Here is a 25,285-nt window from a genome sequence, read left to right as displayed (position 1 = left end):
GGAGGGAGAGTGATACAAAGCCATCACAGCACCTTATTAATTCAGCCTCTCGATGGTTTTTCTCTCCGTCACTTCTCTTCCCCGCCCTACTCCCCACTTGCCCTCCCTTTCCCATGTGCCTCTGTGCCCTCCCCCCGTCGCTCCTGGAGGCTATGACAGGATAGTGGTGATGAAATCGTAAAACCTCTTGGAGTACTGCTCTGGGTTCACTGTGGAGATCTCCGCTCCGGCCTGTAGAGGAACACAGAGACGACCAGTTCAGACTGGTTTTGCAACTCATCAATCGCTGTTCTAATTATTTGTACCTCATCACTACTTTTTGAACTAACCCATCTAAATAGCTCTTGTTTGCAGCTACATACCCCGTGTTTGACAGTCTTGGCGGCGTGGGCAGCTTTCTTCTTGGCATCGTAATGCTGCAGGATGTCTATGACAGCCATGAAGTAAACCTCCTTCCTGGGAGCACCTATTGTTTAAAACAAACACACCCAGAATGAGAATGTATTCACAAAGTATCTTCAGGCAAAATCAGGTAATGTTAAACAAGACAAACAAAATCCTTTTCGACAGCAGCAGGTGTGGCAACTTTAAGACTAAAATACCCAGTAGGGGGAGCTCTCAGTGCTGTATTTATCAAGGGCTGTATCTAACATTGTGTTAGAAGCCTGAGGACTATTTGGCATTTGGCTACTCACTATCATTGCTTTTGATGGCGTAGACATCAATGGCGGGATCAAACTCTCCAGGTGACAGAGGCTTGGTGCTGTCCAGGGTATTGCTGGGACTGTCGGGGGGCGTTCCAATGCCCCCTCCGTCACTCTCGCCCTCCTCCTCAGGCTCATTGTCCTCGCTCTCCACCTCTTCCTGCTCGGCTCGCTCCACATCGTGGATCCCCACCAGCAGACTGTAGTCCATGAGCTTCAGCTGGGCCAGGAACTGAGAATGATGGAAGAAAGTAGGGCAGCAGAGGACACAAAAGAGTGGAAGCAGAAATAAGAAATGCATCAATATAGAAAGCAAGGGGTGACACTGAGGGATGGGTGGGCAATTTTACAGCTACATTTCCTGACTCAAAACATGAAAACAGATAGCTACATCTTGCTACATAATGTCAGTTAGTACATTAAAACCAATGAGTGCAGTAAAGTTAGTGTTAAACACTGAGCTAAGACTACATTTTATGTCATACCTCCACATCTTTCCTTAGCTTCTCCAGGAACATTTTCTTGTTCTCTTCGTCAATGCAGATCTTCTGCCCATCATTGATGAAGTCATTGTCCTTGTAGGTGGGCAGCTCCTTTGCCTGCCCATTAGTATTGGAGATTAGTGACCAAATAAGAAACAGCCAAAAACCACAAAACTAGACTGTTCAACCCTGAGAGGCACGGTACTGTAGGCAGGAAAAACCTGGGCAAAAATGTGACAGAATCCTGGTGCTCAAATCAAAAGTCAGATTTTGTTTTAGAAGATGAGAACGTGTTGATAGATATCAGTTTGTCCAATCACACAAAGTTTGAATCCTGAAATATATCTGAATATCATGTGAGATATTTGACATAAAGGTCAAAAGTAGAGAAGACTTATTAAAGCAGTAACACCAGCATCAGTGTTCTTCAACCTTTTCCCCAGAGTACTTAAAAACATTAACAATTTAAGTGGTCATAGGACTAAAAGATAGCATTGTGTTCAACTATAAGGTTAAAGGAGTATTTCAAAATGCATGATGACAAAGATTACTTCTGATCTCATGTCAACAGCATGTTGACAATCCTGCATGCTGAAATACCCCGTTGACATACAAGAGGCTTTGAGCCTGTGGTTTGTTAGATAAGCCTGTCTGATTCAGCCAAACAAAAAATATAAGACTGAGTTAATGAGCTGGCTGACAAAGTACAGGCAGTCTCACCAAACCAAGGCTGACCTCTTTTCAAGCTAAATACTTTGACTGTGTCAAAAATCACATGCAGCACGCTCACCGTAGGGTACAGATCCATCTGATGCACTAATTTGCATGTTTTCCATATTGTTTACCGTGAAATGTTTGTATTGCATTTTCAGTACCATGAAACACAGGGCACTCAGCATTTTTGTAGCACATTGCACAGAAGTTTGGACAGTTTTTTAAAATGCATCTGGTAGATCCATACACTGTGTGTCATGAAAAAAAAAAAAAAAAGGCGTCCAACTCAAAGCAATAAAACGTCCTTGTCTGCACTGGACTGGTCTCCAAAAAGCATCCCGTCCTCATCAGTTTGATAAGAGAATACGTCCCTACCTCAGACAAATCATTTATATGTTGTTGATCTATGATGCTTCTTGGAAATCAGACTGTGGTTTGCATCTAATTTTTCTTTTAATAACTCATAACTAAATATGATAACTAACTAAATAACTAAAGCCAGCGCACTGTATCTTTGTGACGGATTGTCACTACTCAGCCGATAAGCAGAGTACAAGAGTTTCCTATTTAAGTGTCTATCTACTGGATTAATTGTCCTCTTAGTGTGGCTACTGCAGAATTGCCAGCAGCCTGAAGGGGGAAGAGGTGTTATGTGAGGAGGGATGGGGCGGGGGGGCCCAGTTCTGAGTCACTGAGGAAAAAGAGAGCAGGAAATGTGGTAACAAGGCAGCAGCAGCAGTTTAGCTACTACAGTGTTTCTATGGCAGCAGGAGAAGAGCAGCAACACAACAGCACTTAGCAGCACTAGAATGAGCTTGAACACACACAGACACACATACATACACATACACCTTTACACAGATGAAGACAGGAATACATATCACAAAATAGGACATTTGAGCACACATATATACAGACATAGACCTCCAATTTGTAATAAATGAGATGTACAACTGTCTAGACTGAATATAGATGCGACATAAAAAGTAAATGAGGACGCAACATGAGGCTGACTGCAAAGAGTGAACATGACCTGAAAACACTCTGCAGGTCTGTCACCTAAATCGACACCTCAACGTCATCCGTCTTTCTATGCTTTCATTTTAAATGAATTTCCCACGATGCACATTCTTTCTAACCGGTTCATTACGTCGTAGGCTGTCTCCCAGTGATGCATTGCATTCTATCAGTTGGCCTGTAGTTGATTTTCTTCATTACAATGATTGCAATGAAATGCCGAACTCTGGAAGGGTTAATTACATCGAGGAGGTAAGTGGCAAAACACAAAGATATATTAGAAGCACGGAGAAAGGGACGGTTGTCGATGAGCCTTGTAAAGCTGTTTGACAGGTGAATTTCTCCCCGACTCTAAAAGACAAATCTCATTTACTTTTCAGTCTCCCATCAGTTGGTTGGAAACTGGATCTTGGTGTTTGCCAACGTTGATATCTTGCTGTCTCAAAAGGAAAAGCTATGACTTTCTGCAGGATCTGTTGTATGCCAACAGTGGGGTGTTCCAGCACTGTTATAGCACAACAGTTATATCCCCACTGATGTTGTCAGGCATAGATAAACATCCACCAGCAGGTTTCACAACAGTGACATGCAGTTTGTTAATTATGAGCTCTCACTGTGAGACATAGTTCATTATCCATAAAACAGTCAACGGTGTGTTAGAAATTTATTTGTATGGAATCGTCATCCAATACTTCGATCAGTAACTAGCAACTACATGCAAGGCAACTTGAATCAGGCACTTCGTTGGTTTATTTTGCAAGTGTTATATGTGAACACAGCATAAGCTGCATATGTCATTTATGCATAATTAACTGTTTGGGTGTGTTTGAGAACAGCTTCAAAACAGTTCAAGTTTGCACCTAAATGGTTTTGTCAAATGTTCCCTTTACTGACCAAGCTTTTGCTGCCTCTATGCTAAAAGCAGTACATCTAGAACTGTTTAGGCTGTCAAATGCTGGACTAGTGTTTTGGAACCAGAAACAAACTGAGAACTGAGACACTGGTAACAATACAACAATGCTGACTGCTCGTGTGTATTACCTCAGAGGGCTGTGGATATTTAAAAAAATATGACCAACCACATTGCCTTTGGGCCAGATTACCAGCATACACAGTACAGCCTGGACACCTGAAAAAACACAACTCACGTCTTCGACAAGCTATTAACTAACCCCTCATGGCTCCTGTTCATCAACACAGCACATTTTATTTCACAAAACAAAGGCTTCAGGACACAGAGCCAGGAAATCAAATCCTTTAAAAAGGGAGAGCTTCTCTTCCTCGCAGGCTTTACATCTTGCTCTCAACTCGTCAGAAACCATTCCTCACCAATTGTGTACTGTTTTTATCGCTGTCGTGGTTAGAGTACACAGGTACTTTGTATTGCAGAATATAGTAAAATGCATGCAACTCACTGGTTAGTTTGCTGGAAAGACGTTTTTTTAAGAGGGAGAACGACACAGTATGTACTTTCTGTTCCCATCTATAGTTTCTGACTTTTTCTTTTTGACCATGCAGTGTGTCCTTCCCATTTACGCAGCTACTTTACTCCTCCACTTCTTGCTCTCCAGTGTTTCATATACATGTTGGTGCCGTTGAGTGAATGGTGGGAACAAAAACAAACGGTCTGGCAAAACTAAAATTGAACTTGCTGACAGTTGAGCAAAAGGTGACTAAATGGATGAAAAGTGTGCAAAATATGGCCTTTAAATAACAGTGTATCAGCTTGGAGAAGACGAAGAAACGGAAATGCTCGGCCGTACAAAAAAACAAACAAACAATAAAATAAGATTGGTTTAATAGATCATGCCTGGTATATGAGCCCTGGTTCTCTTACATCTCTTACGTGTTTCATGGCGCAGTAAAAGCGCGTTGCAATCCGCAGTGTTTGCAGCCTTTGCTGAACGTTACCAGATTTGGGCCGCGGGGGCACATCCTCTGGTGGGGGTGGCTGCTAGAAAAGGGGGAACGAGGGAGGGACGGTAGGGGTGGAGGAGAGGAGAGAAGAAAGGAGAGAGGAAGGGAGGAAGGAAGTTGGAAGTAAAGGCAAAGTGTTTAAAATGTAACAGAACACAATTGTTTTTTTTCAAATTGGTGGAAGGTTAGAAAGGGCCTCAACGCGAAAGATCCGTGCGACCAGTCTAGATGTCTTTGCGATGGCTGACTCAAGAACGTGAATATCAGTGTCCAGCAGGTTAATTCAATCACTATGTAAGTAATTGTAATTAGTTTTGTGGTTATATTATCAATTTGTTTCATTAATCAATATGTTTTAGACTGTGTCCCTAAAAATGCTTCCAAAATGTTTCTATTCTATGTTTGCCCTGGTCTGCCTACACTCTACACTTATTATGACTGTTTCCTGGCATTCACGCCTGGTAGAGAAAGGAAGCAGCCTGGCAGCGCTACTCTAAGGAGGCTAGGAGCTAGAACTACAGAGAGCAAGGAAACTACTGTAAAATCTTTGCATTCTATGAACCCATATTCTGCCAAACATCTATTCAGGAGTGTAGCTAGGGGCTAACAATTACTGGATAAGGTGCTACTGATAAAATATCAAGGCAGTTCACACTCAGTCATACCGACACATTAAAGCCATGTGCCCCCCCACCCAGAGATGCCAGCCAGTGCTGGCGTGAGGAGAGAGTAAATAAAAACAACAGACAACTGTAGCAGATAGCCACTGAGCAGAGACCTAGTGGAGGTAGTTGGTATTCCACAAACCAAGGGCCAGTTGCTATCTAATGACACACAAACACAACCTCTATATTTTCAAGGTCGCATATATATGCATGAATCACCTCCACCAGTGTTTGCTAAGGTCAGTGTCCTAAATGGTTAATGGACAGGTCTGTTTGTGGTTGACAACAAATAGAGTAAAATAAAGTTACTCATATGACCTGATGGGCCGAGGTAAGTCCAAATTTACCTGGTTGAGCCTCTGACCATCTGCTTGTTAAAATGCTGCCTATAAAATGTGTCAGAAATCCAATTGCTGCTGTGTGATAGTTGAAACCGATACCCAAGAAATGTATTTTATGAAAAGAAAAATACATGTCATATGTGGGTAGAACAAAACATGTCCACAATGTGCAACAGAATGGGGCTGGTGTTCATAAACATTGGAATGTGTTAGAAATAATGTAAGAAACGCAGAAAAACATTGTATAACATGCAGACGCATGCATGAAAGGGAGACAGTCATGCAGTAAGGAGAGAACCTTGCCTTGCTTGTCGTTTGTGTGTGTGTGAGATGCATTTTTTTTTACACACACACACACACACACACTCACACAATACCTTCTAAACAAAACACAACACATATGTATTCATAGCCACCGAGCACTTGTAGTGGGTAACTGCAGGTCAATTTAAACATGTCTGTATGCGTATGTATGTACAATGGCGTTTCATGTGGAGAAACCCATGTCTTTGTCACATCTTTGTCTTCGATGTCTGAGCCTTTGCTGTGTTTGAGGCCTGTGTTGTGTGTGTACATTTAAAACTATGTGAGTAACCACATACTGAAAAACAGTGGCTTCACCTATGGTGGTAATTAGTGTATCATGTTTAGTGTATTAGCTACACGTCACTGAAAGGTAAAACAACCCCAGAACTCCCACTGACTGAAGGCAACAATTTGCAATAATCTGTGAGATCATAGTCAGTGGTTGACAGTGTTGGAAAACAACCTCTTCACTTATGTTAGCTTGGCAAAAATGTATCCTGATGTTTCTTAATCTTGATTGGTAGACTGTAAATGATGTTTCACACACAGCTGAGCTACAGAAAGAAAGAGGTCACACAGTAGGCTCACGTGTGTGTTAAATCCTCAGCTGCTTTGTTTTTCCACTCATCTGTTTTAACCCCGATAATGGTTCGTTTCTTCTTCCATTTACAGTGGGCTATGGGGGATTCCCTGATGTCTTCCATGCCTCACTGCATGGTGCCCCCGATTAAGCCCCTGTAAAACCTGATGGAAAGTTCAAACTCCTCTAGGTCAAACTCATATAAACCGTTTACATGGTCAGATAAACCTTTGCAGAGTGACATGTGGAGGCATGCAATGAAAGACAAAATCACTCTGGACAACCACCCCCTTCCAGAATTGCTGAGCTGACAAGTCAAACCAACAGCACTCCAAAGTCACAGTGTTCAAGGACACTGTCAGCAAACTGGCACCACTGAAAAGGTCAAAGCCTTTTATCTATAAAAAATATATTGTGTATATCTGGCAAAATATTCAAACCAATATCCCAGCCTAATACAATTATAACAGGAAGCACAGTGAACCATCAGGTCCTTTGCAATTTCAGTAACACAATTAATTTGACATGCTGCCCAAGCAGCCGAGAGCCAAAAACTCAAAACAGCCAGTCTTACACAAACTGCACCATTTTCATTATCATCAATCACACAACATCTCTTTTTCACAAACAAACACACAGCTACACAGAGAACACATCATACGCAGGGCTACTCAAAATCATGAGACATCTGATTCAATAAAACTCCAACACATACCCTGACAAACGCACACACACACAGACAGACAGCAAGCAGGGGAACTGATGGAACAGCAGAAGCGAGGTTAGAGGGGATGAAGCAAATTAAAGAGACGCAAATAGCGTGCAGGGGCTGGAAAGGGAATGGGGTGATGAAATAGGTGCTAACTGAAGAAGATGAATATTTGCTACTGTCATCCCCACCCAAAGGGAAATAAAAGCAGACACCAAAGTTGTGTTTATCAGGCCGTTTGGGTGATGACAGTAAGCCTGGAATAGTTTGAAGCTGTGTCAGTTATTGAAACAACTGGAAACACAGTTTGTTCTCTCTCTCGTTCTGTAATTGTCCACGTGGCTTTTAATGGACACGAAGTTCAATCAGAATGAACGGACTTGTTCTCAGTACATGACATCAGTGTTTAGATTACTTGAAACATAGACAGTTCTGGGTTTCATGTTCAGTGTATTTGGGGGAAAAAAATGTTCCTAAGTTTCCGAACACTTTTTAAATTGCCCTTCTTCCGTACATGAAAACGACGCCAGAATCGAGATGTCAGCAGTGCGCAAGTGTGATGGTAGTGGCCATCTGTTCAATCCACACCAACTCCGACCTCCACCTCATCAGAACCAGCCATCCCTTCAGCAATACACATCCTGACATGCTGAAAGGACGTCTGTGCAATGGACAAAAATAGTGGGCATTGTTTATGTTTACCCATTTGTACACTTGTACACAAAATTTCCTCCACAATGTAGATAAAGTGGGAGATTAATTCACTATGCGCAAGGAAAAAAAAGGACTTTGAGCATGAAAAGTGTTTTTTGTCTTGACAAGCAACAGTGGCGCTGTTGGTGTGGATTGATACACTTGTAGCTCATCACTTCTGAGAGACAAACAAGAGACAAACACCTGATACATTCCAAAGTCACTGGTGGCTTTGATGCATTTGTAAACTCTTGATGTATACCTAACAGTTGCTGCAGTTTGATGCATTTTTTATTTTACTTTTAAACTGCAGTGCTCTGACATAATATTACTATTATCATTGTTGTTGTTGTCGTCTCTTTAAAGCATTCAGTAAATCAAGAGGTCCTGCCTGTGCTGACATTTAGACTTGTGTGGGTATGTACAACAGTGGGTCTTGGCTCACGACAGGTGACTGTACCTTCTCCTTATCGCTGGCCTCTCTTGCAACAGTGGAACCCTGGCAACAAAAAACAGGAAATGACTCTCCATTACACAGTTGTTACTAGAAACCCTGCAAAGTCTTGCTTCAGTCTTTGCCTCACCGTCCTACTCACACTCATTCCTGCAGATACTCATAACCCTTGTGCATGTCTGAACACAGAAGCTCACCAAATCAGGGACTCAAAGGGCAATGGCTTAAAAACAGCTTAAAATGGCTTGAACTGTTCTAAGAATGTTTTAGAACAGTTATCACCCAATGGACGTTTAACACACAACCAAACCTTGTTTGACAAACTTTAGGTATAGTCATTAATCCGTTTTTTGATGTTTGACTTGTATATGAGCTTTTATATAATATTTGAACAAAAAAAACTTGCTCCCTTTTTCTTGATCTGTTCTGCCCCCCTACCTTGAGATCATATTTTTTGTAGACAGAAAGGCGGTGAGAGAAGACATTGCGTGTAACAATCATGTAGGTCTCATCTCCGTCAACGGTGAGCCGGTACATCCCCAGAAACTGAGGCAGCAGTGTGTTGCCATGGCACTCCACAATAAACTGGGAAAAGAGAGTGAGGAATATAAATGTATGGCCCTTTTGTAGCCACAATGTATGCTTGCACAATACACAATGTAGACTGTGAGAAAGAGAGAATGACAGATTTATAAAACACAGCATGATCACTTTATGATTCAGTGTCACTGTGTGATCAACTGCAAGTCGATAAACAGACAGGGGGCTCTAACCTACTGATACAGCTGTCCTGGGACACTGTGTGAAACTGTGACTTCAAATTTATCGACCAATCCAAACTCAATAGCTAGACAAAAAAGTTGTAAAATTGCATCATTCGTGTTGACACTACGCCACAGAGCGAAAAGGGCTTGATTGTCAGTTTGCAAAGCAGGTAGACAAAAATGCTACAGGTCGATATTAAAGTTGTGCATGTGTTTTTATAATCTTGTCCCATTTTCTACAAGCTCCTTCAGAGAATGAGAGAAAGACTTTGAAGTCCTATGGTTCCCTGTTTGTTTCAGTAAAGGGTAGTGGACTTAAAATTCTGTGTAATTTGAGGATACCAAAGATACATGGTTTTAGAGAGTCTATCTTATGGAAAAATCCAGGCTTGCATATGTGTATATATGTATTGCAGAGCAGGCTGTTATCACCTGATGGTATTTCTTTAAAATGTTATGCATCTCGGCCACATCCTCGCTGCTGATGGTCTTGATGACGTAGCGCTTGTCATAAGAGGTATGGAAGCGAGCCCCGCTCCGTCCCTGGGCCTCGCTGTTCAAGGGTGCACTGCGAGTAAGAGAGTTCTGCAAACACGCAGAGCAAAGATGGAAAGAAAAAATAACATGCTTATCAGGATGTGCACACTGAGATATGGTCAGCCTGTCATCTTGACAACCCTTTCACGTCTATTATTTGCACTGCCTTCAGAGAACCAAGATCATTACTCATTACTTGTATTTTACTTTTTTGAATGATTTGTCTCACTAAACTAACTATGAGTCAGAAACCATTTTGACGTCTTTGTTTAAATGGCTGCTCCTCTAGTGTATTTGAATAGGTCAGACAGCAGCATGCCTGGCATCTACCTTCTTGTTGTCTGCCCACCTCTCATTCTCCAGTCTAAACATGTGGGGTTCTGACCTCTACGCCTGCTGTCGGTCCAAACCTACACACAGACACAAACAGCTGCTGCCCAGACTTTGGAGCTCAAAAGAAACATGATCCAACACCCCTGGCTCACTGCCTCATTCTCCAAGAATTCCTCATGTCCTCTGCCCTATGCTCCCTCTCCCCTCGTCAAGTCTTAGCATCTACTGCTTGTACTGCAAAGCGAGGACTAGACTGTACAGTACAACCTAAAACAACTGTTAAGCAGCATTTCTTTCTTGCGGTCAGACCTAAAAATGGCTGATTGTTTCTGGAGGGTCCTATAAAGCAATGACACTTAGAGCCCTTCTTACAGTCCAGGTCCTGGTGTAACAATGAAGTGGTTTGTCACAGGCTGAAAATGTTTAAGAGGCCCATTGCCTGAGGCATAGATGAAAGGCTTTCAAAGTAATATCCTAATGTTTTTGTTTTAGTTAAGTCATTTTCTCCACCATGCATTTATCATAATGTGGGGAAAAAGGTTAATCTGTTTGCACTTAGTTACTCTCCCAAAACTTAAATTAATACTGCTAGAATTGCTCATTAAAACTAATGGTTAGTGCTGCATGTCATCAAAAGTGGAGGCCTGCAGCTGGTGGTACTCATCTGCTGTAATGAGGAATATTACCAATATAATTAGAAATAATGCCAACAGGCTGGTTTTTGACCCAAAAAGCTTTTAGACCAATAAACATTTTTGACCACACTGAGACTAATGCCTCATGTAAGAAAGCAGTTTAATGTTGAGTATGCCACGACATTCCTTTGCACTGGCCAGTGTCTTAACACCCCCAACTGCCCACTCACTGCAGCCAGCCGAACCCTAATGTAAACATGTGAGAAGGACAGCTGCACTGAGCTGGGACACAATGACCTCCAAATACTGTCAACTCATGGCCTGCACTGGGAATGGGGATTTACTGGGGAAGAGTGGAAAATAAAGGAAGAGAAGCTGTGGGCTGGAACAAGGGAGGAAAAAAGTTAAATAGAGAAACAGTTAACTAGTTAAGATAGTGATCAAATTTGTTTTGAAGTAGTTACATGGATGGTTAAGTATTTTCTAAATACTGAAGAGATACATTTAAGGATAATGTGTTGCCTCTAAACTCATCCAGCTGTCTATAGTAGTTGGCACTCTCTTATGTGGCAAGTCGTACTAATGTAGTTCTTCAAAGATGTCAAAAGAAACTAAATATTTGACTCAAAAGTGGTAGTGATATTGCTAGTTTTTTTTCATACCAAGAAGTCCTGATCATCAATTCCAAACCTCTCTCTGAGGTTTCGAAACACCAGAGGGCAGTACTCCTTGAACTTGAAATGGCTGGGCATGTTCTCCCTGTGTGTATACAAAAAGCAGAAAACGCCAGTGGCATAGGTTATGAGATGCACTATGTCCCAAAAGTATTCAAAATAATGGAAATAACATGTTTTACAGTACCATGTTTTTGTATGAAATACAATAATTACATAATATAGTTAAAAATAACTTACTTGTTAAAGAGGTGGTTGTCCACTTTGATCTTAGAATAAGCCTTGAAGTCGTCGGGCATGAGCATGATGGGAATCTGAACATGGCTTAACTCATTTATCTGGGTGGAAAGAACACAGGAAAGAAGGGGAGATCAGTGATGAATCTAGGAATGCAAAGAAGACTAAGTCAGTGAAATCACATGTCACATATCAAATACTTTTTCTTCTCTCTCTGAGCACCTTTGAGGTATGAGAAGTTGTGCAACAAACCCCATCTCTGCTAATAAATGCTACAAGTTAGGAATCTAAAAACCTTGGGATAATGTGCCTCATTCAGACAATTTAGGAAAAATTTAGACAATATTAATCTATCATAAGCATTATCATAATTTGTGAAAGCACAATATCCGATGCAAGCCTGTAAGTGGAGCTTTGCAACCATTACAGTTTTCTTTATATATTTCAATAACCATGAGGTAACACTGCACTTCACACATCAACTCATGCAACCTTTTTTCAATGTAAGATAATCAAACAACAAAGTGCATCTTTCCACAGACTGCTGCAAAAATCAGTATTCACATCACTACAATTGAACACTCATCTGACCATATTCTGCCTGGTCAGATGAAAAGACATTCAATATAACAGACTGCACATGTTATCACATGTAATTGGTTCTGGTATTGTTGAAAGGGTGAATCAGTTGGCTGAAACACCAGTCAGCCTACGTGAAACGTGAACACTTGCATGATTAATGTTACCTGTGAACTGTCTCAGATAACTGAGAAAAATGAGCTGTGTTGCAGAACAAAACAAAAAAACAACCACAACAGGCACAAGAATGAACTTGCGCCTTAAGATGTTTCCCCCTCCCTAATCCAAGCATCGTTATGACAAGTTATTATAGCTAATTTATGATTCAGGGCAAGAGTTCTGGTCTGGGTCATCAATCAATACCAATCTTCAGTGCAGAACATCTGGTGATGTGAGCAGTTTTCAGATTAGATTTTCAGGGTGATGTGGCCTACAGGGTTGAAGGACAGATGTAGGGGAAAGGGCAGTGGAACTGTTGCCAGAAATGCTGAAGCCTCAAGGAATTTTCAACGTACAGATACAGACAAGATGAGGCGTTGCAGGTGAGAGAAGAGTGAGAGAGCTGACATGGATCTATGTCTGTATGAGTGAAAGCTGGGGTTATGTGTCGCTCCTGCAGGAAAGATAATCCTAATATCCTGCAGTCTGTGATGCACTGCTATTTTCTAATCTTTTAGTTTGAGTGCGTTCATGATTTTAAGAGCTGATAATCACTTTTGTTTCTATGTGTGATGACATTTCTCTCTAAATGCATGTTGACATGAATCTGCTCCTGAGTCTGGCATTAGTTAAAATGGAGCACTTATCTTTTCAAATAACACATACATGATTATGACGGATTTATGCTTATGATAACCATCCAACAAAATGCAAAATTACAGAACGCTTCAATAAACCTTGCACACCGCTTACACAGTGGGGCTTCAAACACATAAGGTACATTGCAGGAGTTTCCATTTGAAGCTGGCCATGCGTCACATTGCTGTAATACGTAGACCTGACATTTGTTATGACTCAGACACAGCTTGATGCAAATATGATGTGTGTGTGTGTGTGTGTGCGTGCTTGCGTACTCGTTGCTGGCTGCAGGCAGGCACGCTGGCAGGTAGTGTGAATCTATTAATAGTCATTCCACCAAGCACACTTGTAAAGTAGATGCACGGAATAAAGTCAAACACTTTGATTGAATATAACATTAATTATAAAGTGTGTGTGTGTGTGATTGTGTGTGTGTGCTCCTAAATGTAACTCAAGCTTTAAACATTGCTCACAGCCAGGATTATGCAGACAGACAAGAGGTGGTGTCATATCACAATTCCAGCAGCTGCCTTAAAGGAATATTTTTTACCATTGGGGCCTGACAATAGCTCTGTAGTGCTGTGGGAGTGTTACAGCAGATGGTGCTGCGAATGGCCTCAGCATGACTGACTGACCAATGAAATCATATGGCAGACTTCAGGTGGCCATTAAGAGGCATTTTAACATAGCATTCTTTAAAACATATTCATAATATAAATGCTTGAGATTTAGTTTTAGACCAGTGTCAATACACTGTGTGATTAACACTTTAAATTGGATGACTTCATCTAGCTGTCTGACTGATCCTTGATCCCATGGCTTCTCAAATTAGCATGTTACTTTAGCCTAATTGCTGTATTTAGAATAAAAGTTTAAGCTTGATTGCCAAATAGTCTGTAAAACTGACTTATGTGAATTTAAAGGGGCTAGTTCCCCTAAAGGGTCTTCAGGCTTTGGGTCTTAACTTTCTCTCAATGGTCAGGTGTGCGTTTTTTTTTTCCACGGTTCCACTCTTACGACTGATGTATTTTGTGACCAGGTAGATGAAAAGATACTCAGGATGTCGATGGCAGTCAGTCTTGCCTTCTTCTAAGTAAAGTAGATTCAACCGGCTTACTTTTAAATGCTCAAACTATTTAACACACTCAGTGCCCTCTGTGGGAGCTGTGACCCAAATGTTGGCAAAACAAATTTAAGATATTCCACTAACTAACCCACTGTAAAAGCTATAAGTAGTAAAACTAACATGGACATAAACTGTTTTAATATAGAATTAGTGTGCATCATTAACAGAACACAAATTAACTGCAGGAGGAAATTTTAAGAGATAAAGACAGAGAGAAAAAAAAAACATAGTGGAAAAAAAGTAAAAAAAAAAAGAAAAGAATCTGAAGAGAAAGAACGCATGAGGGAAAAAAATGTAATTGGGGTATTAAAGAGATATAGCAAGCAGGGGATCTAAGTCTACAGATGTCATATCCAAGCATGTTTCAGTGCCCTACTGTGACAGGCACAGACGTCACAGTGATGCTATAGCACAGATGCATCCTGGGTACTGAGTGGGGAGATGTCACCCAATCAACAAAGCTGTGTTTCACACAAGGGCAAAGACAATGCCTGATCTTACCAGGCACACATACACATCTGCAAGGACACTTGTGAAACTGAATATTAATGCAAAGCACAGAATTGAAAAAATAACGCACATGAATGCACATATGAAAACTGCTTTGATAAAAAGATATAAATGTGTCCTTGAATAGGGCCAGAAAACAATCTGTATCAGTTTGATTCCACTCCTGCACCAATGTTTGTACTGTGGCCGTTTCAGTGGCAAATCTCCCTGTTCCGAGAATCCAGTTTATACTACCCTAAAAAACTTTACAGAAAACATGAGTGAGAGCCTAAGTCAGAATTACTATAGTAGGTTATTTTCACAAATCATTTCTTTTGACAGTCACATTTATGTGCTGCTTTTGGTGTGGATAATAAGCACAGCACTGAGGCATTGCCCTGGTGCTTTGCCCTGCTGCTAAGTGTTATTGCAGGCGCCTACATGGAGGTGTGGCTAATCTAGTATAGTGACCTAACCCTAATCCACATTAATTAATGTGTAGTAATCCTATTTTATCTGATGGGCTCTTGTCATAATTTCTATCTTGAGCATAGTGTAGCTCTTATGTTTTGTTTAATCAGGTGCCTCCAGTATATCTGTTTATCTTCCTGCAGCTATCAAACTTGCAGACAAATTTCACACCACCACTTCCTGTTTGTCTCTATGGTGATGAAGACTGGTTTTCCGGCCCAGAGTGAAGCAAGTGTGTGCTGTTGCTCCATTGGTCAGGAAGTTGGTGAAGAGAGCGTGCTCTGTCAGCAGCATGGCATAGCCTTATCTCGCTGAACAATGACAGATACACGACACGCTCTTGGCAGTGTTCACAGCAGTCAGACTATTTCACCGATTACTTGGGAAAAGAAATCTGGATCTAATAATACAAAAAAATTGGGTCATTTCTGAAGTGAAAGATATAGAGGGGTAATGAAAATATCAGAGTGGAGAGAAAACTGTCTCAAAGTTAGAAAGGGAAGAAGCATGACTAATCAGGCATGCCATCAGGATGTGTAGCCTGGAGGGAGACATTTGACAATGAACAGGGAAGCTCTGACTGTCATCTTTTATATCGTTTCTATTTTCCAATAGCTTAGGTACTGACTAGAATGGGCCTCCATTATAGTGATGTGGCAATTCTCTCAAGGATAATATTTTATGCCACCCATTTCAATCAGAGTCCTTTAATATCAACATCATCTAGACTCTGGCTGATCCACTCTTTATTTATACTTTATTTTAGCTGCTGGTAATATTGTGCGCTCAAGGGTTCACTTGCTCACAATGCTGTGGTTTCAGTGTCATCAATATACAAAAGCATATATATATATTTACAGTTAGTAAACAGGATTAGGATCCCTATTTACTAACTGTACATTACATGCACTGCATGTGCAATTTCTCGCTGTACAAGCCATAATTCTATGATGCCACAACACAGCCTAAAACACAAGAAGGCAGAATCATTCACAGATCAATAAGTGGTTTAGAAAAATGGCAGGCTGAAATGCACTCTACACTTTAGAAACTTCAATCTATTATAAGCATAATACAACATTTCCATATCTTACACATCTTTTTAAAAAAAAGAAAAGCAACAACTCCTGATTTAGTGCAATGCAGCTGAGGACAAGAGACATGGCTCATTTACAGAGCCAGAGTTTAGTTTACTAAATACTTTGCTACCCTCATGGACTTGACTCAAGCTTGTGAATTTATTTTGAATTTTGAATTTTTCTTGAGTCACATAGTTTATAGGTTGTCCTCTGCTCTTGTAATTTTGCCTTGAAGGTAACAGGAGTCAGGGAAGTAAACAAACTGTTAATATGGCAGATTAACCATATCAGGAGAGGAGCCAACATTAAAAGACAAAAATCTTTTTACGGGACAAATAGTAAAACTGTCAAGATAAAAAGAAAAGTTGGGAAAAACAGAATAAAAGAACATAAAGAGAGAGAGGGGGGGGGAGAGAGACAGACAGAAGCATCATTATATGATATATTTTCCATTGGAGTCATCTAACTTGCAGCATGTCCATGTCCATGGCCTAGTGTCAAGCTGTCAGTTACATGAGGGAAATGGGTAGTGCTCTGAAGAAGCAAATCCTAGACAGCGTGGCACATTTGCATGTGCTTCCTCTATGCTTATTTACAAGATATCACAGTCTAAGAGGCTCTAATTAAAGTGTAATCAAGGCTGACTGATCATGCAATTAACCAATATGTAGAGGTGTAAATATACAAGGAGGGAATGTGGTTTTGCAATTTGGCAGAAGCTGTGCTCCAATTCATGCATCAAAGCAGTATTTGGTACAGTATTTGTTATAAAGAGACAGCTTTAAAATAGCAAATACATCTAAATATTTTCCCAAATAGTCTTCAAGCACACGGATCAAAGCACCTACTTAACATCATCAGTCTTGCACTTTTTAGGGAATGGCTCACAAAGCCAAACAGCCCACTATGATTTATGAATATCATCTTGACCTGATGTTGTGGTCTGCAAATAAACCACTACATAAATTGATAAGAGCTCAACATGCAGCATAGATACACCCAACTGAATGGAGATTTGCCCTTTAACAGTCACATAGTGAGCACCAAAGGTCACATATACCGTAGCAGTAGATTGTATTGAGTGTGGACTTGACCTTTCACTGACCAATTAACAAAGCTATTACATCATCACCAGACCTGTTATGAATACCATAACCATTAATAGTTTGTAGCGATTTTAACAATATCCACATAAAGAAGTGTATTCTATGATCCAGCAAAAGCCCTAAATACAACAATGGTATCTGGGTGTGGTGAGGGTAGAAAATGGGAAATTAACCCTTATCAGTGGATTAATTATCAATACATTTGAAATATCAAGGAAAAGCCTAATAAATCACTTCCACGTTAGACAATGTTTGCATTTCAAACAATATAAATAACTGATCAAAGCACTTTGTTCAAGGGATTTTATTGAACAAGTGAACATGCATTTCAACACCTTAATTATATTATCTAAACTTAATCTTATAACTGGTGTAGCAGTATTTTAATGTCTTAAGAGGATGTTTTACATTTAATTCTGGTAAATGTGTGTACATACTCCACTTTAAATTACACACAATGATCAGGCATCACAATTTAACAAAAACATGACCATGACAGCCTGTGTGTGATCTAATTCTGTGGAGCCACTTTGACAACTTCAGTGTCAGAGGTAGCTGCTACTCCCATCCCGCCCTCTGTTCAGTCACAACATAGAGAGGTCAGCCATAATGAGGACACACAGATGATAAAAGTGGAACAGTGGTAAGATAAAAGGGCTGCAACATCTGTGTGTGCATAAGTGGGAGAAACAGTTGCACAGACAGAGAAATGGGGCCTTGGATAAATGCACCCACCTACCTGAGTAAGACAACTGCAGTGCAATTAAAAGCTTATGGTTATGCTTATCCCTTGAATTTTGAGACATCTGCATGCACAGACAGTATCTGCACATTCATGTCTATTTTAGTGTGTGTCAGTCACACTCAAGTTTTTGATGAGAGGAAATGTGTGCTTCCATGTCTTATGATGTGTTTCCACCAAACACGAAGCGAATATTCGCCTCGCCGCACTCGCTTTAGTTTGCTTACCAGATCATTTTTGTTTATTCGCGTTACTCGCGTGAGTAAACACCATGACAGAGAGCTGGAGCTAATGCTTGTGCTTGGAGCTAGTGTGTATGCTAACTTGTTTCATAGAAAAGTACAACTGAAAGCTAGAATCAAGTGACAGACACATTTTCAAAATTTAACAGGTAGTCTGACTTTCTCGCTGGCTTTTCTCCAGCCGTCTCCTCTTCTGTCCATCTCTCTGTACGGTGGCGAGTGGTGTCATTGAGCTCCAGGTGCCTGCAGACTCCAGCTGGGCTGCTCCATGTTTGATTCACTGAAAGGACAGCCTGTCGGCACTAAGATTCCCCTCCAGGACATGTTCACTGAAGCCGTCTCTGCGGGAAACAGCTCTCTGCCAGGCAAATTTTTCACTCAAATTGATTATTTTTCTACTCAAATTCACCCGCTTTGCGTCATTGGCGTTGCATCATCTTGCATCTTTGCATTGACTTTGTATATAATTTGCTCATGTGAGAAATTTGCTACATGTTTGATGAAAACACACCATTAGACAAGTATGACAAATATTATTCAATGTTTTATTACATTGGTCTTATCCATGTTGAAAGACTAAACTAATGACTAAGGTGGAAATGGGCTAAACAAAAATCTGTCTCTGTCTCTCTCTCCCCCTCTCACTCTCTCCCCCTCTCCCTCTCTCCAGTGCGTCTGTTGTGAAGTCAGTGCTATGGAAGGCCAGCTATTAAAGGATATAGTGGTTTAGACTGACTGAGCAATAAACCTGTTGGGTGAATCAAGCTGCTCTGCAACATGTCGCATCATATTTGGGGAGGTAGTGCACAATGACATAGTGACTCTGTGGTGAATTGCACACACACACAGACAAGTAGGCACGTGCATTTATGTTTGCATGCATGCAGGAGCAAACAAAAAAGAAAATATTGCGCCGCAAGGTTTTTGGAGACACACACTGGAACAAAACCACAAGGCGCTTCCCCAAGTTCCGCTATCTGTCATTGCCTCAGGGTGCCAGGATGTGAGGGTCCAGCTTTTCTGTTTTCCTCACCCATAATCATCACACATATTAGCTGTAGGTCACTCCTGCAGATATTTATAGAATCCCCTCTTATGCAATCCACAGAACTAGACACAGCTACTCTGAGTCAGACAGAGACAGGACACAGGCAAAGAAAATGGAGAGGGGGGACAGGGAATGAAAAAGAGCCAAATAGACAGGATGACACAAAACAAAAAAAAAACAAACTTATATTTGATTGGCCTAAACTTCACAAAGTCTGAGAAAACCTAAAAAAAAAAAAAGTTTTTTTCCATTTGCTATTTGTATGAGAGGGAAACAGACACCATACCTACTTTTGACCTGCTCACACTTCCCAGTCTGTGCTGCTTTATGAAATTAAAAGGTCTGCCTTTATTTAAAAGGTCCTTCAAGTGGCACTATATTTAATAACAATAAAGGGAAATTCATTACTAACAATATTTCTGTCTCTGTGATAATAAAAAGCTATGTGAACGATCACGTCAACACAGTTATTTCCATTATGTAAAAATGAGTGGTGCAGGTGATGTGCAGCAGCAGGTTAGAAGGTGCTGGACCCAAAGTGATGATTACACAGTGGGTGCCTTTTCCTGTGACAGTGCAGCTTTCGAGTCAGCGACAAATCTACTCAAAAACCATCAGTGGAAAACTGTTTGACAGCTTCCTATTCCAACAGTGCATTCAGGCACCACAATGACTTACAAATGGAGGCAAGAGACAAGCCAGGACTAAATCCCTTTTACAGACTCACATATAACTTGAAGGTGAAACTGTTGGCTAGAGTCGGATCAATTTTCCACTAAAGAAAGAAATCTCCTGACACAAGGTGTTGGGCATCTTGAAACATTTTTAGAATTAGCTTGTCAGTAGCAGCTTAGAAGAATGTACCTTTCTCTGAAACTGGTGTTTTCAACTGTGCTGTTAGGACAATAAATCCCACAATAGTCTGCATTGTACTTGAGTGTCTGATCCAACAAGTAATTACGCACTAACTGTTAAATGCTTAGAAATTCAGTCAGCGAAGTGCTGCTGCAATGGTTCTGCAATATGCATCCACTGTATACATTTCATTTTCTTTAGAACCAAAATAGGCCTTTAATTAACTCCCAGGATGTTTTGGCTTTTCTAGGATCCTTTTTCTTTCAGGTCCAAACATGACAGGAGTATTACCTCATCTATGACGGAGCCAAGATTTGCAGAGTATTTTGTTTTTACTTGTACTTGAGAGCAACTACATTGATGAAGAATATGCAGTGTATTCTGTAGGTGTGTAGGACACAACTAATACAAAATTGCTAAACTTGTTGGCATATCCTGTGGGCTAAATTTGTGCTCATTCTCTAATCTGCTTAGGCCAGCACGCATTCAGCGTGTGTATAAGAGAATGGTTATTCCTCTCAGACTGATGTTAAATGAGAGAGAGAAGGGTGCTTTCACAAGCAAAAAATAAAGGGCGAAGGACAGTAGTTTACAGAATACACTTAATAATTTGTGAACCCAGTGCAGAAGAAAATAGATCCTTGAGAGACAAGGCCAGACTCAGAACTAGGAGATGATTTTGTACTGATGAGTTTGAGACTGATCTTGTATACTCAAGTTTGTTTCAGCTTTTGTACCCACTAAGCTTCAGTTACAACTGAGATTTTCACTGAAAAAAAGTTTTTAGCTTTGGCCTCAATCCATCTCTGTAAAACCTAAGCTGTATAACCTATTCAGCCTCTGAAGGTTGCAAGTAAAATTTCAAAGTGTGAGGATTAAAGTAAAAATGGGCTACCTGTCAATGAAGGTTATTTTCAGCCTGCTGCCACACACCTTTGCCACACACAGACGTTTCAAAGAGCACATCCCATGCTTTTCTCAGCCATTCCACAGGAGTGATTCTGATGCCATAGACTGAATATCCTGGGCCATCTTGGCACTTCGTTGACTCATTCTAGATCAAATCTTTGTTTTCATTAGACCTATAGGGAGGTAGCAACTGTGACTCTTCTGTATTGTCTTGTGTAACTAACCGACTAGTCTCTCTTCTTACTTAGCAGCTTCAGGTGTTTCACTTTGTACTCCCAGAGCAATAAGACTGTGATTAGTCTGGTTTTCAGGAGGAGCCTAAGCGGATGCTGCAAACTTGTGTAGGTTGTCAGAGGCCCAATAGTCCACAGCTCTAAGTCACCTGAATCACACAGAGGAAGTTTAATATATACGCTTGATTACTCACTCTACTTGTCATGCACAGACAAACACATAGAGAGATTATCTAACCATTTAATTTCAAGTTAATTCAAAAGAAAACACAGCAGTATATGACTACATACGATTTTGTGTTTCTAGCTGATATATAGCTAATGTAATATCTGATCGTGAAATCAGCTAAAATGAGTTGACAATGTATCAATGTTCATCTTTCTCTAGCATTTCAAGTGGCATTCATAAAGTGAATCATTAATCAGGACTGCAAAACTGCAAGGAGGTAAACCTCTTGTGTACCTTACTTTTCTCCCCTCAGGCTTAACATCATAGCCAGGTGACTAATCTATTGACAGACTACAGTTTAAATACAGAATAACAGCTTTGGATCTTTAGCCGTCTTGGCCTCACATACAGAGGCTGCATAATCCACACTTAACATCCACTCTGAACACCAGGCCAAAAATCAAATGTCTAAACTGACAACGCCACCATGCTCATTACCAACCCCGTCATCAGTAGCCCTCAGTACTGTGCATCTGTCACACTGATGTCCATCAAACACCCCAGAACTACTCAAACCAATACACAGATATGGCGTTAAGACAAAATAGACTTTAATAGATTTTAAATTACTTATAGTTCCAACATTGTTGCACATAGTTAAAAAGAGATGTGGTTATTAGTATATCAGTATAAGTTTTCAAAGCAACATGACATGAAAACAGAGCTCAAAAAGAGACACAAATTGCCGGTGTATTAGCCAAAAACTGCAATATCATTTAATATGTCAAAGGGAGTAATCTCCATCATCATTACAGGACATGCCAAGCTGCATCAACAAGCTGGGATGAGGAATTCACAAGTAGCCAGTGCTAGCTCTACAGTTTGATGCTGTGTGCTACAGCACTGCCACACACAGTAAACCCAAGCTGGACAACCGCAAATAAAGAGCGAGAAAACAGAGCAACACTCAAAGGGCCCAAATTATTTTGCATTTCATGTAAACTATTCTATTGCCTATTATATTTTACACCATTAGCTACTCAATGGGAACATTTTAATGCTGACATATAAAAAGACATTTATGTACTGAAGGAATAAATGAATGCTGCTGCTCACTTACTGCTCAGCTCCTTTGTTTACATTTTGGAAAGCAGTTCCTCTCAATCTAAAACACCAGATAAAACCTCCAGCCAACAGGCTGGCTTTACTATAATAAGCATGTTATGATTAGCAAGCTGAGCAAAGGATGAAGAAGAGGCTCTATATTGGCAATGTGATTGCAAAAGCGAAGGAATTGAAAAATAACTACAGTTTAAATGCCTTAGCCTGATCAAGTCTGATCACCACCTATTTGTGTGTAATTACAATGTCTGTAAACTACTGGCAACAAGGTTTAATCCTTGGGATTTGGTGCCAGAAATATCTGCATGTCCTCTGCTAGCCAAGTTTGCTCTCTCTCCAACATATGAGGAATGGCCCAGTGCAAGTATTCAGCAAAGGAAGAGAAAGAGAGCAGAGAGCAGAGATAAGCTGTCTTGCATGGGAAGATCTGCTCTCTCATGACACAGGGCCCTAGGAGCTTATCCTACATGTGCACAACAGGAAGCCAACGAAGAGTTCACTGCTCAAACAGATATAGACAGACAGACAGACACACACACACACACACACACACACACACACACACACACACACACACACACACACACACACACACACACACACACACACACACTTTAGTGCATACATCAAAAGCATGCAATACTAATGTTGCGCACATTGTAACAGTGAAAAGCTTACGAAAGCAAAATAATAATTTGCTGAATGAGTCCTGCACACTCGCAGCCAGTCACACGTTTACATTATCAGCAGTATAGCCAACTGGACAGCTGTCAAGTCGTATTTGTCAATCAACTGCAATAATACAAATGCTGATAGCTGACGGCAAGTAAGGCTTAATGTGGCACACGAAAGGCTCCAGGGAGACATAACTGTAGCTCATCATATGGGCATTAGATGGTCTGACTCACCGAATGGTTGACTCCCCACATAACCACGCTGAGCAGAGGGTCGCTGGCACGGAAGAGCTTCACTTTCTGAGCAACGAAGTGTTTTTTCTTGGTCTTCGTTTTGCTTGCAATAGATGCGGCAATGCTGCTCGCCGAAGCCATCTTTAAGCAAACTGGCTGGTTATTGCAGTCTGTGCGATAATCTTGACAGTGTCTTCCTTTAAAGCTTGGCACAGTGGCCACCAGCTCACGATTCAGTAACACCAATACTATTCATTTAGCCAGCTCGCAAATCAAAGTGCTCCAATTCGTTTCTTCATCAAACGTCCCACACAGCTTGGCTAACGCTATGGCCCTACCTCGACAAGGGCTAAAACGAGAAAATATGATGAGTTAAAGCTAATACTGCTGCTCTCCTTCGCCTAACAGTCCGCCGCTTCCCTCGCCCCACATCATAAGTCACCTCTCTTCCTTCCTTGACAAGTCTGTAGCTCTCCGCACCCCTGCGATGCGAGATCTCACTGAGCTGGCGCTAGCATAGCCGAGTAGCACGCTAGCTAGCAAGCATCAAGGATAAATTTCGTAAAATTAATTAACACACACAACGGAGAAAATGTGGAGGCCCGTGACAGAGGAAGCCCACGTTATCATAAAGCCTTAAAACAAAATATTTAAATGACACTGTAACGATGCCGAATGGCTAAATAAACGCTCTTCACCACAAGCAACCGTCAGTCCCTCCGACCTTCGCTAGCGAGCCAGCTAGGTAACGTTAGCCAACTGACGGCACAAAGCAGAACCGGAATCCGTTCACCAGCTAACGTTAGCTACAATTAGCCTGCAAGCTAACCATTAACATTAGCTCGCAGCTCTCGACCTGCAAGCGGCTCAGCCCTCCTACGCGTCTGTGGTCAGTCCGTAGAGATGACAGGTGTGTCACGTCATGCTCTCGCCCCGTCCGAACTAAAACGACGAGAGGAGCGGCTCTCTCGACGTAAAATCACCGGACGGTAAGCTCCGTCTGCGGCACTGAGGCTCATGTGTATTGCTGTCAACTGACAGCTCGACGGAGGGGAGGTGACAGCCTGCGCTTTGCAGCGTGTCTGCTGCACTGATTCGCTGCAGCCCCCACCCTCCATCGGTCAATGCTACTTTTCTGAGCTTTTTAATAGCACACAGCGGCCTTTTTGTATCGGTCAAAATTTGCATTTAGTGTTCAATTTCATATCGACAGTCGAAACGTTATGAATGAACCAGTAAACCAGTGAAAATGCGACTATCACCATTTTCAGGTGGACATATGGATGGGAGCGTACGTGCGTGAGTGTGTGGGCTCGCACGTAATAATAATGCATTAGTAGAAAAACCTGTACAGCATCCCAGCCATCCCCCATCCCGGGTTTACTTTAGTTTAGATTAATCTGAGGCTCATTTCAGGCAGCAGAGCGATAATGTCCCACACCACCAGAGGTAATGTCTTTAGAGGTCATTTGATTTTCTGGTGCATACTGTGCTGTTTCCACTGGCACATTGCAGTGTCAGTGCCTCTCTAAGAGCAGGAGGCCTCACTGTGCTGATGCTGTATAAAGCTCATTTGTTTTATGACTCATTCCTCACAGCGGCAAATTTACCTCTGTACTATTTCTACGACCTGCACAGGACAGACCC

The 25,285-nt window shown here is 41.2% G+C and overlaps 1 protein-coding gene across 2 annotated transcripts; it reads right to left on the bottom strand.

Moving 5' to 3' along the window:
• Nucleotides 1-114: 114 nt before the first annotated feature.
• pip4k2aa (phosphatidylinositol-5-phosphate 4-kinase, type II, alpha a) lies at nucleotides 115-24,633 on the bottom strand. Of its 2 annotated transcripts, XM_070852916.1 has the most exons (11): nucleotides 23,639-24,633; nucleotides 11,766-11,863; nucleotides 11,514-11,610; nucleotides 9,779-9,931; nucleotides 9,021-9,167; nucleotides 8,589-8,627; nucleotides 4,755-4,871; nucleotides 1,190-1,303; nucleotides 696-936; nucleotides 363-466; nucleotides 115-231 (listed from the first exon to the last, which is right to left on the bottom strand). In XM_070852916.1, the coding sequence occupies exons 1-11, from the start codon at nucleotides 23,777-23,779 to the stop codon at nucleotides 151-153; spliced, it is 1,332 nt and encodes a 443-aa protein (XP_070709017.1). In that variant the 5' UTR covers nucleotides 23,780-24,633; the 3' UTR covers nucleotides 115-150. The 2 variants fall into 2 exon arrangements, with proteins under 2 accessions (XP_070709017.1, XP_070709018.1); XM_070852917.1 differs by lacking the exon at nucleotides 4,755-4,871.
• Nucleotides 24,634-25,285: the final 652 nt, after the last annotated feature.

The sequence above is a fragment of the Pempheris klunzingeri genome, chromosome 21, assembly GCF_042242105.1.
Source record: "Pempheris klunzingeri isolate RE-2024b chromosome 21, fPemKlu1.hap1, whole genome shotgun sequence".
In the NCBI taxonomy this organism is placed as follows: Eukaryota; Metazoa; Chordata; class Actinopteri; order Acropomatiformes; family Pempheridae; genus Pempheris; species Pempheris klunzingeri.
The sequence above is the reverse complement of the archived record's forward strand: the minus strand, read 5'-3'. Positions and strand labels throughout refer to the sequence as shown.

What these genes read in the sequence shown, in the direction of transcription:
- pip4k2aa (XM_070852916.1), bottom strand. Translation starts at nt 23,779, where the DNA reads ATGGCTTCGGCGAGCAGCATTGCCGCATCTATTGCAAGCAAAACGAAG. An exon ending in TTTTAAAGAAATACCATCAG is followed by an intron (nt 9,168 to 9,778) that starts GTGATAACAGCC and finishes CTCTTTTCCCAG; the next exon opens with TTTATTGTGGAGTGCCATGG. An exon ending in CCAAGACTGTCAAACACGGG is followed by an intron (nt 232 to 362) that starts GTATGTAGCTGC and finishes GTTCCTCTACAG; the next exon opens with GCCGGAGCGGAGATCTCCAC.